At 46.1% G+C, this 14,673-nt stretch overlaps 1 protein-coding gene across 1 annotated transcript in view; it reads left to right on the top strand.

Moving 5' to 3' along the window:
* The first annotated feature begins 878 nt into the window (after positions 1 to 878).
* Positions 879 to 14,673, top strand: part of ALDH2 (aldehyde dehydrogenase 2 family member) — a 35,144-nt gene continuing 21,349 nt past the window's right edge. Inside the window, exons 1-2 of the mRNA XM_089676746.1 lie at positions 879 to 1,108; positions 13,476 to 13,580. Coding sequence (XP_089532872.1) covers positions 980 to 1,108; positions 13,476 to 13,580 — 234 coding nt within the window. The 5' untranslated portion in view covers positions 879 to 979. The remainder of the gene's footprint in view (positions 1,109 to 13,475; positions 13,581 to 14,673) is intronic.

Below are 14,673 nucleotides of genomic sequence, written 5' to 3'. Positions count from 1 at the left end.
GTACAGGAGGGAGGCAGAAGGGTACAATATGGGGAAACAGGAGGGCACAATACCGGGATCAGGAGGACACAGTACAGGAGGGAGGCAAAAGGGCATAATATGGGGGAAACAGGAGGGCACAATTCTGGGATCAGGAGGGCACAGTACAGGTTCTGGGACACATCCAGCTTAGTTATAAGCATGACTGTCCCGCCAAATTCAGGACAGTTGGCAAGTATAATGTAAAGCAAAATTATCATGGGGGCCCCAATGCACCTGGGGCCCCTGGGCAGTGCCCATGCATGCAGACAGCCCTGATCATATACCCTGCATGCATTGTGGCGCTGTAGTGTGGGGTTTTTCAGGGTTAACACATTATTATTGCATCTCAGCTGTGCATCAACTGAGGGGAGGTAAGGGTTGCTGCATGTGTGAATGAGCCGTCAGCTATAGAATGTGATCAGAAGTGAGGGTGCAGAAATGATGTGTATTGTCTAGATACAAATCCTGGCTCAATATACAGACATTGGAATCCTGCCCTAGAAATGACAGCTGGAGCAGGCTGAGGCTGCGGTCAAAGTGCTGCCATTGTGGCCATCATGAAGGAATGCCTCTCACCTCTCGGTCAGTAGGACTCACACACTAATGTCTCCTGATTAATAGAGCTTTAAACAAGATCTCCGCCAAGCCTGTTAATAGCTCAGAGGTTAGCAGAGGCTGACAGCCAGCCGATCAGCACACTCTCTCTTCCTCGCTCCCTCTGGGCTCACGCAGGGAGGGGGATCCTAATCCTCTGTATCTGGTTGGACAATCAGAAGGCTTGTCTTCAATTTGATTGGTCAGCACTTTGTACTTCCCAGCAGAGTGACAGGAGGGCGGGGCTTCCAGCCTTAGAAAGCCAGTTGCAGTTTGTTGAAGTTTTCTCCCCGTGTTGGAAGTAGTTCGTTGGGTCGCTGGAGTTGCTGTGTGGACGGGCTGGTCTGGATTCTGCGTTGTCACCATGCTCCGGGCTGCCATAGGAAACCTCTGCTCCAGGGTCTCCTGTGTGCCTCTGGGGACACAGATCAGCAGGTTCTCTGCCGCTGCCATTCCTGCGCCCAATCCTAAACCAGACGTGCACTTTAACCAGGTAATCCAATCTGTGACACTCGCCATTTCCAGGATATGCAGCTTCTGCAGCTAAACGCCCTGAAGGCCATTCCAATGCAAGAATGCTGCTTGTAACTATCTGACAAAGGGCCCATCTGTGATGGTGGGGCATATCGAAATGTGGGCTCACCTGGTGGTGCAGGAGCTAGCCTTGGAGGGCTTGTCTGGTGGGGTGCAGCAGCCGGCAGTGGAGGGGGTCGTCCGAGGGGTAGGGGGCTGTGTGGTGGTGCAGCAGCTGGTGGTGGAGGGGTTTGTATGAGGGGGTCGTCTGGCGGCGCAGCCGGCGTTGGTGGAGGGGGTCATCTGGCGTTGGTGGAGGGGGTGGTCTGGCGTCGGAGCCGGCGTTGGTGGAGGGGGTGGTCTGGCGTCGGAGCCGGCGTTGGTGGAGGGGGTGGTCTGGCGTCGGAGCCGGCGTTGGTGGAGGGGGTGGTCTGGCGTTGGTGGAGGGGGTGGTCTGGCGTCGGAGCCGGCGTTTGGTGGAGGGGGTCATCTGGCGTTGGAGGGGGTCGTCTGGCGGCGCAGCCGGTGTTGTTGGAGGGGGTCGTCTGGCGTTGGAGGGGGTCGCCTGGCGGCGCAGCCGGCGTTGGTGGAGGGGGTCGCCTGGCGGCGCAGCCGGCGTTGGTGGAGGGGGTCGCCTGGCGGCGCAGCCGGCGTTGGTGGGAGGGGGGGGGTCGTCTGGCGGTGGAGGGGGTCGTCTGGCGGTGCAGCAGGTGGGGGAGGGGGGTCGTCTGGCGGCGCAGCACCTAAAGCTAGTAGAGGGGCAGTCAAGAATTCCACCTAGTTCTCCTGCACTATGTGCAGAGAGCAGAAACGTCATGGTTTTACTTTGTTTTTAATCTACTTAAAAACCATTGAATGGCTGTGAAACCGTATCAGTTGTATCCCTAACTTGGCTTCAAAGTTAAATGATGTATCTAAACATCAGAAATGAAGATTGGCACAGCCCACCACAGTACAGGGGTCATCCCATAATTTGTGTGTGGGTTTTTTTTTTCCCTTCACAAGACTTCCTGTTTTTTACTTTCTAGCTGTATTGTAGAAAGACATTTTGTATTGTAAAAATTTCCTGAGTCACATGTTTACTAGGATGAAGACAAATAAAAGATTTTTCAGTAGTAAAAGTGCCATCAAGTTTTACACGCAATAAAACAGAATAATCAGTGGAATGATCAGACGGAGTGACTGTAACTTGCAGTTTACTAAACGGGTACAAACTTGTACCCTGCAGAATAGTACAAAATGGACCATGAAGGTCGCACACACATGGATTCTTTTTGGCTCTGTTAGGGTAATGTGGTTGCATCGCATAGCAGAGTTTCTGTTAGAATCGCTACTTTGGTAAAATAGTTCAGAACCCGGTTACTTGTGATTTATTGTTGTAGACTGAGTCTTTCACAATGAAGTCCAGGGTAGCTCTGGTAACACAGGAGAACAGTTGGAGGGGTCAAAGTAGGGTGAATCTAAATCGATTTTGAAAAAAATTTGTTTTGTGTGGTGGGTTTTTTTTTTTTTTTTAATAAAATGCTTTTGGAGTGAAAAATCTATCTAAAGAGTTTTTTCTATTTAAGATGCATTAATAATTTAGTTCAGCATGAAATGGATCTTGGTTATGTAGCATGAGGCTGTACATTGTGCAATATTTGTTTTTGGTAAACTCATTCAGTGAATGCAAGCTGAGAACACGCACTGCATTGATGCATTCACACAACTTTTCGGTAACCATGAGAAAAACATTAATTTGAGTAGTTCTCCAGCTATGTGTGATTAACCTATTAACATAAAATCTGTTCTGTTTTATTAACCGCTTATTATTCTAAAATGGAAACATTCATCTGGTTTGCAAATATTAAAGACTCTACCAGCAAGAATGAGTCGGATTCCTTACATTTAAAGAGCACCTGTCATTTTAGACCCATCATGGCAGCGCCTGTTAGCAGGCATCCTCTCACCTGCTGCCGCCATTTTTGTCACTGCCGCATCACCAGCCATCCCATTAAAGTGAATGGGACTGTTGGTGAGTCAACAGTGGGTCAAAGGAGGATCCGCTGTGAGATAGAGGTGAGAGTTGCTCTTTAAAAATGATTTAAATCGAGCCTTTTCACTAGTGATTTAAATCAAATCCACCCTGGGTCAAAGTACAAAGGGCCACCCCACTGGTACTGGAGTACGGGAATGGGCACACTACTGTCATGCTAATGCTTATAACCAGGACTTTTTTTTTTTTTGCTGTTTCAGAACTGTTCCACCTGCAGCAGCCCTGCCTGCTTGTTCTTCACACAGAAGCTGATAGAGGATGTTTCCCCAGTTGCTTCCTCCACCAGCTATTGCCAGGCACTCAGGGAGCATGCACTACATTTGTTGTTGGGTGCCCCGGGTCCTGGTGTCACAACCCTCCACATTGGTTTTTCATTTAGGGATTCTGGAGGTGGCTACTTTCCCCACCCATCAGAACTTTGTAGCACGGAGCCAAGTGAAGTGCTGGGAAACTCCTCCTCGGCTCTGTGCTGCAGTTGTGATAGTCATAGCTCTGTCAGTGGCACTGTGCTAAACAAAAAAAAAAAAAAAAAAAAAAAAAAACACACCTGGGAATACCAAATAGAATGATGTCAGCTGCATTCTGTATTTGTGAGTGGTGATAGACCTGGGGGGTGAAGGGGAGGGTTGTACAAAGACAGTTGAGGGTTTGTTGCAGAGCTGAGAGGGGTTATTTGTGCCGGGATGAGAGCCATGGAGATAAGCTGGCTGTGGTTCAGAGGTGAGGGGTGGACACGAGTATGTAATGTATAGCGTGCTGTCTGCAATAGTGAGGATCTTGTAATACACCTTGTACATTACCTACTTAGAACTGCTATACATTACATACTCTTTTTGTAATACAATTGTGTCACATATTAAGGGCCCCTGAATAATAATCCTGACTACTACACACTGTACAATGAGGTTTACATTAAATAATCCTGACCCCTGCCCTCCATATGCTGGACTGCACATTACATACGCTTTACCACTGCACTTTGCATGCTGGGATCTGTTGCATATTCCTGACCACTGCACTATGTATACAGGGGGATATATATATTTATTTATTGCATAATCTTGACCTTTTGTATGTGGGGGGTGAAGCAGTCTTGAGCATGCAAAGCACATCTCATCGAACAGAATTCAGCAGTCAGGCATATTTAAAGTGTTACTGAACCCACAACAGTAAAATAAGTCTGTATGTGCAGTAAAGCATGCTTGTTATACTCACTGTGGAACCTAAGGGGTTAATCCTCTACATTGTGTAAAAAGGATGTTTGATCCTGCCTTCCCTGATCCTCGCCATCTTCCAGTGGCCTCCTTATCTCCTGATACCGTGTGGAGTCAATCTGCACATGCTCAGTTTGGTGTGTATTGCTAGAGAGGTGGGGGGTTTTTTTTTGGGAGAGTGCATGTGATCAGCACAGGGCCAATCAAGACTGTCCAGACAAAGGGTCAGGGGCCCTGTATCCTTCTAGAGCAAAATAAAAAACTCCTCCTACAAGCTTTAACATGTGCTCTGCTTCTGACTGATAGAAGTCACAAAACTGCTGATGAGAGAAGGTATTCAGCAATTTATATTTACTACTTTCATGGGGGAGACTAGATCTAGTGATTGCAGGGCCCTGGGTTTAGTAACACTTTCATTTACAGCACAACTGGCAGAGTGCGGTGGTCAGGAGTATGTAATATACAGCCGAGTATGTAATATACAGCCGAGTATGTAATATACAGCCGAGTATATAAAAAACAGGAGGGTTTGAAAATATAATGTATAGCACAGTTTTATTTACTTGTGAAATATGCAGTTCTGAGCCTCGATTGCACCTGTCATTTTGTGCCACTGTACTTCTTTCCTTTCTCTTTATGTGGGGAAGGATAGGGAGAGGCTGGGGGGGGGGGGGGGTAGTTGAGCCTTAAGTTAGGTGCTGTGACTTGGGGGGGGGGGGGGGGGTGAGGGGGTGAAATGAGGGTGAGGTGGATGAAGGGTGGCTGAGTTTGGAGGTACTGCTGTGTCCAATGAGGCAGGTTGGCCTTCCCTAAGATTGCAAGTACTAGCAGCAGAGGCATATTCTGTTCACTTGACTCTTGGCACGTGGAGCCCATTCCACAGCCTGCTGCCTGCAGTGATACCACTCCCTCTACAATGGCTGTCGCTTGCACTTTTTTTTTTTTTTTGGGTTTGTGGATGGTGAAGGATGGAGGTAGCAGAACTTTAGGTGTCTAAGCTTCGTAGGAAATGCTGGAAATATCCTCTGTGCTTTCAGGCACCTTGTACAGTTGTGTTCAAAATAGCAGTGTGTTGACAAAAGTGAATAAAGCTCAAAATCCTTCTAATAGCTTTTATTTCCATACGCACAAAATGCATTGGGAACACTACACATTCTATTCCAAATCAAAACATGAAGAAAAATATATCAAATTTGTGGTGTTCCTCTAAAAAAAAAATTGAAGAAAAGTGAATATTAGACTGTTCAAAAAAATAGCAGTGCTTGTATTCTTCTTTACAAACTCAAACATTCACTATATAAACTGAAAAATGTTTGAAGATTTTGCTTTCCTTTGAATCACTTAATATTTAGTTGCAGGGTGGATTTGATTTAAATCATAGTTTCTACATAGACTAATTCTTGCTGGTATAACTTTAATATGCAAGTAGATGAAGATTTTTAGAATAACAACTTTTCATATTAATTTTTTTATCCCCAGTTTAATAGGTTAATCATTCATATTTGGACAACTTTTCTGTTGTACTTAGGAAGGAGAAAAATAATCATTCCCTTAATAACAATTTAAATAGATTTATTCAACTGAAACAATAACATTACAGCATATGGGAGAAGTCAACCAACTTCTGGCACCTGTGAACAGGTATTCCAGCCCAGGATGATTGGACTACATTCCACAGTTCTTCTCTATTTCTTGGTTTTGCCTCAAACTGCATTTTTGATGTCACCCCACAAGTTTTCTATTGGATTAAGATCCGGGGATTGGGCTGGCCACTCCATAACGTCAATCTTGTTGGTCTGGAACCAAGATGTTGCACATTTACTGGTGTGTTTGGGGTCGTTGTCTTGTTGGAACACCCATTTCAAGGGCATTTCCTCTTCAACATAAGGCAGCATGACCTCTTCAAGTATTCTGATGTATTCAAACTGATCCATGATCCCTGGTATGCGATTAAATAGGCCCAACACCGTAGTATGAGAAACATCCCCATATCATGATACTTGCGCAACCATGCGTCAATGTCTTCACAGTGTACTGTGGTTTGAATTCAGTGTTTGGGGGTTATCTGACAAACTGTCTCCGGCCACTAGACCCAAAAAGAACAATCTTGCTTTCATCAGTCCACAAAATGTTGCGCCATTTCTCTTTAGGCCAGTCAATGTGCTCTTTGGCAAATTGTAACCTCTTCAGCGCATGTGTTTTTTTTTTTTTTTTTTTTTTTTTTTTGTTTTTTTTTTCCAACAGTGGAACTTTGCGGGGGCTTCTTGCAGATAGCTTGGCTTCACATAGGCATCTAATTGTAACAGTACTCACAGGTAACTTTAGACCTTCTTTGATCTTCCTGGAGCTGATTGTTGGCTGAGTCCTTGCCATTTTGGCTATTCTTCTATCCATTTGATTTGGTAGTTTTTCGCTTTCTTCCATGACTTTCAGGTTTTGGTTGCCATTTTAAAGCATTTGTGACCATTTTAGCTGAGCAGCCTATCATTTTCTGCACTTCTTTGTTTTCCCCTCTCCAATCAACTTTTTAATCAAGGTACGCTGTTCTTCTGAACAATGTCTGGAACGACCCATTTTCCTCAGAATATCAGAGAGAAATGCACTGTAACCAGCATGTACAACATTTGCTGCCTTCCTTCCTTAAATAAGGGCAATAATTGCCACCTGTTTTTCAAAGAATGAATGACCTCACTAATAGAACTCCACACTGCTATTATTTTGAACATGCCCCTTTCAATTAGTGATTCAATTACACAGAATCAGCAGCATGTATGTCATGACTGTTGGGTCTGTTGGATTTCTATTACTCTACTACACCTGCTAGTAAATTATTTGCCACGTAGAAATATCATTTCTACCAAAAAGTGATCAGGTTAGTGATGTCTGACTGCTATTATTTTGATCTCAACTGTATGTGTACACCTAGACAAGTACCTCTTTATCATACTGGTCCTAGACCTCTCCATTGCCCATCTCATCACAAATATGCCATGTCTAACAGAGCACAGATGCCTTTCATACACAACCATGGTCTGCCAATGTTGTATTTTCTCAATGAAGATCTGGGGATAGAGCAGGAAGCAAAGAAAGGACGGGTTATTGCAGGAGGAACAATACAGATTGGACCATGTTCGTTTACCTGCCCAAATGATGGTTCTTTCCAAATGTGCTGATGTTGCATAGTACTTGTACCATTTACATGTAATTGCAGACTTTGCATGATGAAGGGAGGTTGCTAAGTTGGGAAAAGAGATGGCATTTTCAGTCATCACTGATCTGCAGCCAAAATTTGCACTGGATAGATGTCTGTGCTGTGAAAGATGTGCTCAAAAAAAGAACTTCAGGCAGAGGTCAAGTCACCAGTAACGCCTGCTCACTTTTTACCCTTCACTGACTTACCATACTTTGTTCATCCTTCTTTGCAGTCCATCTTGGAAGAGGCAGGGCTTTGCTTCCTTATGTCAGAGCTTCCTTCTTGATGTCTAGTGCTCTAACTGGGTAGGTAATCATGAAATGGGAGAGGTGCAGGGAGAACCAGTCATGGACTGTATGAAGCAGAAACGAGAGCTCCTTGCAGTGAAGTTCTTGGAGTACAGCTTCCTCTCCAGCAATGATAACAATGAGCAGCAAAGTAGTGGCTTCACCAAATCTCACTTTAGATCTCCTGAGACTAGCAGTCAGAGGCAGTAGTGCCTTAGGAACCCTGCAGGTTTACAGCTGTAAGCTCAAGGCACTAGAAGTGTACTTCTATTCAAAAGAAGTGCAGGACATTTTGAGGATACTGCTTGGGCACAAGAACATGTTCTAGATATGTGGTCTTTCCAAGTTGGCAAACTATGGTTTTTTGCATTTTATACCCTCTTTACCCCCTTCCCAATGTAGAGCGTTTGAACTTCGAAACAAAAAAAAAATAAATGCCTTAACATATCTGTAGAAAGCTGCATTGTATATTTTATGTAATGGCTTCAGAGATATGCTCATTCTGTAAATGTTTCTTCTTTTTAACTGAATTTATTGGCACCAACAGACACCAGTGCATGTAATTATTCAAATATTCCTAAAACTATCCAGATTAAACAATTGTCCAGCTCTGCTAGAAGACCTGCTACTTGGTGTGACCAGGCCACTCTGATGGGCTTCTGCCATTCACAAGCATATGGGGCAAATTCTCTGCGTTTACTGAATTATTAGCACACCAGTACAGTCATAACTTTTTTTTAAAGCAGAAAAGAGCCATTTATGCAGGCCATTATGTTTAACAGGCCCACTAGCCACCAGTTATCAGTCTGTAATTGGGGACGTTCACATCACTGATAGGGGCCTGTTTTTATAGAAATATCCAAAATTATTTTGCCAATTTAGTCCTAGGGAAATAGAGGTAGAGGCGGATCTCTGACTTTAGGCCGCATTCACTTTTGTGTAGTGGGAACAAGCGTTCCCGCTTATGATTTTGGTTGAGTAATTTGCACTCGGCTTTGTGTGTTGTACTGAGGGCAGTTCATGGGCTGCCCTGTGTTTGTCGCCCAAAACGCTCATGCTTCTATGAGTGGCGAGCGTAGCATGTTTTTAAAACTGACGTAATTGTCACACATTGGCGGCAGAGCCATTTACTCCTGCTGCTGTTAGTAAAATCATGTGAGGGGTGGGCCCAAGCCATGTAGTGTGCGTCCATGGATGTATACAGGCCAGCTGGGGATCGAACCCACTTGGGTACTTGAGGCTTTTTACCTTCATGAATTCTACGCATAAAAGTAAGCCGTCTGTGTGCAGCTCCCCCAATACTTACCTGAGCCCCATCGCGATCCAGCAATGTGCATAAGAGCCTTGGCTCTCCGCAAAATTTCCCTCATTGGCTGAGACAGCAGCAGGAGCCACCGGCTCCAGCTGTTAACCACAGCCAGTGAGCCAATGAGAAGGGGGTGGGGCCAAGCCACTGCCCTTTGTAACACAGGGCAGCGGATCAGGAGCGAGCCCACTCAGATGCCCCATAGCAAGCAGTTTGGAGGGAAGAACCTGGAGCACCAGTGGAGGACTTGACGATAGGAGGATTGGGGCTGCTCTGTGCAAAACCACTGAGCAGGTAAGGTATGACATGTTTGTTTTTTTTGGTTTGCCATTAATATCACTTTAAGGATGGATAAAGCTTCTGAAGTTGGGTCTGTACTGTTCTGAAGATCCTGAACATGGTTCTGTTTAGTGTGGATTTATGGAGTTTTTGGTCGACAATTGATAAGTGTAGTCTAGGCCTTCTAGATTCATTAAGATGTGGTTTGTTTATTCTAGGCCAGGGATCTCCAAACTTCCTAAGCAAAGGGCCAGTTTACTGTTTTTTAGATGTTAGGAGGGCCGGACTGTGACCAGTTGTAGTATAAAATGTCCTGGCATCAATGGGCATAAACAATGCTTTATCATTTTGTTTGAGTGGCAGGAATTCCCATTTGTATCAATTGGAAGTAGAGTGCCCCATTGATGGTGCCCCGTCAAAGGCATCAGTTGGTGGCATAGTGCTCCAAGGGCCAGAAAAAGGCAAGCCAAAGGCCACATTGGGCCCCTGGGCCACAGTTTAGAGAACTGTTTTAGGCATTTCATTTGATTGTAACCTTGTGTGCTTATATATGCAGGTTTGCTTTTATGCCACCACTTGACTTGAAATGGCTCGCTATAGTAAAAAGATGAGCACCATGTTTCAGCAGGCATCCTGTTAAGCATGCTTTCTTTAAAGTCTCTGCAATTCAGAACTATGTTCTAGTGCGATCTCAGTGCCTACATTACCTGGTTTGACAAGGTCTCAGTATGGCATCCTGCTGGAGAAAGAAATCAAAATAGTCTGTGCACAGTACTGAGACTACTTTTTTGTTTTTTTTTTTTTGTTTTTTTCTCTTTGAACTGAAACTAACCATTTAAAAATCTAATTTGCAATATTGAATTGCTTTTTAAGTCTGGTGCATGCACAGATGTGCTGGAGGGCTTTGCCAGGACCCAAAGCCCCCTGGCCAGAATTGCAGACAAACGTCATTCTCTCCTTGGTGAGAGAGTGAAGTGCTGCACAAAAAAAGCACAAGCTAAATATATAAAAAGGTTTATCTCTAAGTGGTGAATAGCAAAAATAGCCCAACCTGTACCACCAGCTTAATCCCCTGCAGTTACTGTAGCCTGAGAATGGGTATCAAAGCACACTTTAGGCGGTTTGTTGGTTCGAATCCCAACCACGGCACTACCTGCCTGGAGTTTGCATTTTCTCCCTGTGCCTGCGTGTTTCCTCTGGTTCCCTCCTACACTGCAAAGACATGCTGATAGTTATTTGGCTCCTGTCTAAATTGGCCCTGTCACGTACCTGGATAGTGAGTCTGACGTGAAGAGGCAGGCTTTCCGTACAACTCAAGGACTCTGATGGTGAGACAGCGGGGGCACGGTGGGGTCCATCAGTGCCCATCACTACAGCCTCACTAGCGCACATCCGAGAAGGAGAAAAATCCCTTATTTACAAAATTTTATAACAAACTTTTTTTTTTTTTTTTTTTCCAAAAATTTTCTGTGGTTTTTGGTTTAAGAAAAAATAAAAAAAAAAACCCCAGAGGTGATTAAATACCACCAAAATAAAGCTCTATCTGTCACAAAAAATTATAAAAATTTCATATGGGTACAGTGTTGCATGACCGTGCAATTGTCATTCAAACAGCATGACCGCACTGAAAGCTGGAAATTGGCCTGGACAGGAAGGGGGTATAAGTGCCCTGTAGGCTAGTGGTTAAATAGCCCTTTTGGTGCCAGCATTGACAGGTGCATGCCCGCATATTTGTGTACCTTGGAACGTCACCTGCACTATGGGCAGGCCTTCCCTAACAGGCCCTAGTATGTGTATGTATAAATGCAAGTCAGGGACTTTAGATTGTACGCCATTTGAGGGTTAGGGACTGATGTGAATGTACAATATGTGTAAATTGATGGAGCTATATAAATTCCTGTGTAACGGAAGCGTAGGTAGGACATAACACACGGAGAGGATGGGGAACACACAGCTTTATCGAAGCAACAAAATGACACTCAATGGGGAAATGGCAGGGAGGGTGATGTGTGCGCAAACCAGGGATGATTCCAGGCACGGGGGGTCTTCGGCGACTGGCAGGCAATCTCCCCCCTAGGCTTGGGGCCTCAGCCGAGCTCCCTCCATGACTGGACTTGGGCAACCTACCCCTGGGCAGGGGCCTCTGGCAACAGGCGGGCAACCTACCCCTGGGCAGGGGCCTCTGGCAACAGGCGGGCAACCTACCCCTGGGCAGGGGCCTCTGGCAACAGGCGGGCAACCTACCCCTGGGCAGGGGCCTCTGGCAACAGGCGGGCAACCTACCCCTGGGCAGGGGCCTCTGGCAACAGGCGGGCAACCTACCCCTGGGCAGGGGCCTCTGGCAACAGGCGGGCAACCTACCCCTGGGCAGGGGCCTCTGGCAACAGGCGGGCAACCTACCCCTGGGCAGGGGCCTCTGGCACTCAACGGGACTCTAGCTGTGGAGTCTGGCCTCAGCACAGCTCCCACCCAGCCATTGGGTTCACGGGGACTCAACGGGTAGCGATGGCTCAAGCACTCGGGCACCACAGGTAAGCTATACTCTGGGCACGCCATGGGGCGGTTCAAGTAAGGGTAGTCTAGGTGTGTAGTAGGGCAGTGCATAACCCAGGTGGTCTGTGCGCACAGCAGGGACAGTTCTGGACACGAGTGGTTGGCGCGCACAGCGGGGCAGTTCGGGACACGGGTGGTCGGCGCGCACAGCGGGGGCAGTTCGGGACACGGGTGGTCGGCGCGCACAGCGGGGGCAGTTCGGGACACGGGTGGTCGGCGCGCACAGCGGGGGCAGTTCGGGACACGGGTGGTCGGCGTGCACAGCGGGGGCAGTTCGAGACACGGGTGGTCGGTGCGCACAGCGGGGGCAGTTCGGGACACTCGCGGTAAGCAGCTTGCAGACCCTCAGCGGCAGGCGGCTCCAGACAGGGACGACCAGCAGTCAGCGTTCCAGGGACAACCAGCGATGAGCAGACAGCAGCAGCTCCCCGGGCACTCAACAGTGGACGGCTTCCAGGGACACGCAGCCACAGACAGTGTGCAGGGTCCCTCAGCAGCAGCCTCCAGGGCACTCCGCAGCAGACAGCTTCCAGGGACACGCAGCCACGGACAGCGTGCGGGGCCCCGCAGCAGCTGCTCTCAGGGCACTCAGCAGTGGACAGGGTGCAGGAGTGCTCAGTAGACAGGCTGGCAGGGTCTCAGCTGTGGGGTCTGACCTTTGAGGGGAAAGCTCATGCAGAGCTGTGGAGACTCCCAACCCTGGGGTATTGCAGAGGGTTACGGTCCTGACCTTTTGGGGGTCTGCAGAGTACACAGGGGGATGGCTTGGGAGGCTCGGTCCCCCTCACCCGAGCTTCCCAGCATCTTTCTGGGAGCAAGATGATTCCAGCAGCATGGACAGGAACAGAGAGGAGGGCTGCTTCCTGTGCAGGTCTTTTGAAAACCATGTGGGACGCAGCTAGGTTGCCTCGGCAACGGCTGGCCTAGCCCTGTCCATGGAAGCTCCACAGACATCGGAATGTGCAACGGGGAAGGGAGGGGTGGAGGGATATGGCGGGGGATGGGAGAGTCACTGGCAGTCCGTGACAACTTGTAATAAATGGAGCTCGACTACTTTTGTAAAGTCTTGTTTTATTAACATTTTACAAGGCAAAATCAACAGCATTTTGTAAGTGTGTGTGATCTTGTAACAGAAGTGACCAGTGTGCTACATCTGTCCAGTTACAGGCTACAAGCAGATTGGTGATCTCACTTTTTTACAGCATGCCTAGATCTCTGGCTGAACACGATTAAGAATTGTTTTGCAGGTAAGTGTTTGTAGATAGATTATAACACTTTTTAGCAGTTTGCCTGAAGCTCAGTGAGTCACCTGATGGCGAGATCACCATGGATCTTTATGTAAAATTGGCTGGTTTGATTGTTTTCTTCGCCAGCATGTTTGCTGTTCACATTTATTTTCTAAATGAGTCTCATTATGTTGGGATATTGGAGATTAGATTAGTTACAATTTGATGAATCTTTATATCCAACTCTGTTTCAGCTTTTCATAAATAATGAATGGCATGATGCAACCAGCAAGAAAACCTTCCCCACAGTCAACCCATCCACTGGAGAGGTCATCTGCCATGTTGCAGAGGGTGATAAAGTAAGTAGAATCTGTGCATTCCTGAATTTTCGATTTTTGCTCTTGCATTTCGTTTCTGAACTGTATATAACTTCGTGTTTTAATTCATCCCAAGGCATGGAGGACTTTTTTAGTCAAATTTACAGCATTCTTATAAAATCTTTTGGAGTAGAGAGAAGTTATATTGGGGACGTTGGACTTGCTATAGACATGCATTAACATAGAACTAAACGTGTATCTAGTACTGAACTCAAAATGGGAACTGACATTAATGGATTGTAAAAAAGAATACAATCGGCAAACAAGATTTTGAGGAAACTGGGGCTTGAAAAAATGTATTGCTTCTGAACAAGCTAGACAATTGCTAAAGCAAAAAATAGTTATTGGGTTCCTCCAGCAGCTGGAAAGTCTAACATTTTGCTATGGTAACAAAGGTAGTTGGCTTGATTTTAGAAATTTTTACACATTTTTAATATGTGGTCTAAAATATTCATGTCCAGGTGGTGCATGTCACAGTATGTACACAAATGGCCAGCAGCTATAGTAGCTGTGATTTTTAAATTTGTTTCTGGCTTTCATACAGATGTGATCTGGTTCTGTATATTAGGAATGGTCTCACAAATTTCCCCCAACACATCTTGTGTCCCAGGCTTGCCGCTTCCTCCTTGGTGTCTGGGACCTCCATGGCAAGTGTCAGGATGGAGAGTGGTGGAAGATCAGGGAACATTTGTATGTGCTCAACTCTTCTGCGTTAAGAGTTGTCAGTCTGTGTTTCAACAGAGCGCAGAGGTGTCATTGGGGTTCTAGTGGACCTTTTTATGTCTCCATAAAGAGAACTTCTCGCCCACACTGTTTATCAGCCCCCTTGTGATGGCAATAATCCTTTTTAATTTTTAAACTTTTTTTTTTTTTTTTAACTTGAGTTTAATAGACAAAAAAACACCTGGAAAAACTGTGTTTCACAGGGTTTGTTTTCAGAAAATCTGTAATTTGGGAGTTTTAGGTAATCTTCCAGCCTAAAATGTGCATTTGCACGTGTGGAAAATTTAATTACATTTTGCACCAGCAGTAAAATGGTTAAACATTAAAAGGTCTAATGCTTTCCTGTCCTAAA

The sequence above is a fragment of the Staurois parvus genome, unplaced genomic scaffold (genome assembly GCF_062004578.1).
Source record: "Staurois parvus isolate SC_StPar_1 unplaced genomic scaffold, SC_StPar_1.0 ptg000014l, whole genome shotgun sequence".
Classification (NCBI taxonomy): Eukaryota; Metazoa; Chordata; class Amphibia; order Anura; family Ranidae; genus Staurois; species Staurois parvus.
Note: the sequence above shows the minus strand (reverse complement) of the source record. Positions and strands in the feature narration are given on the sequence as shown.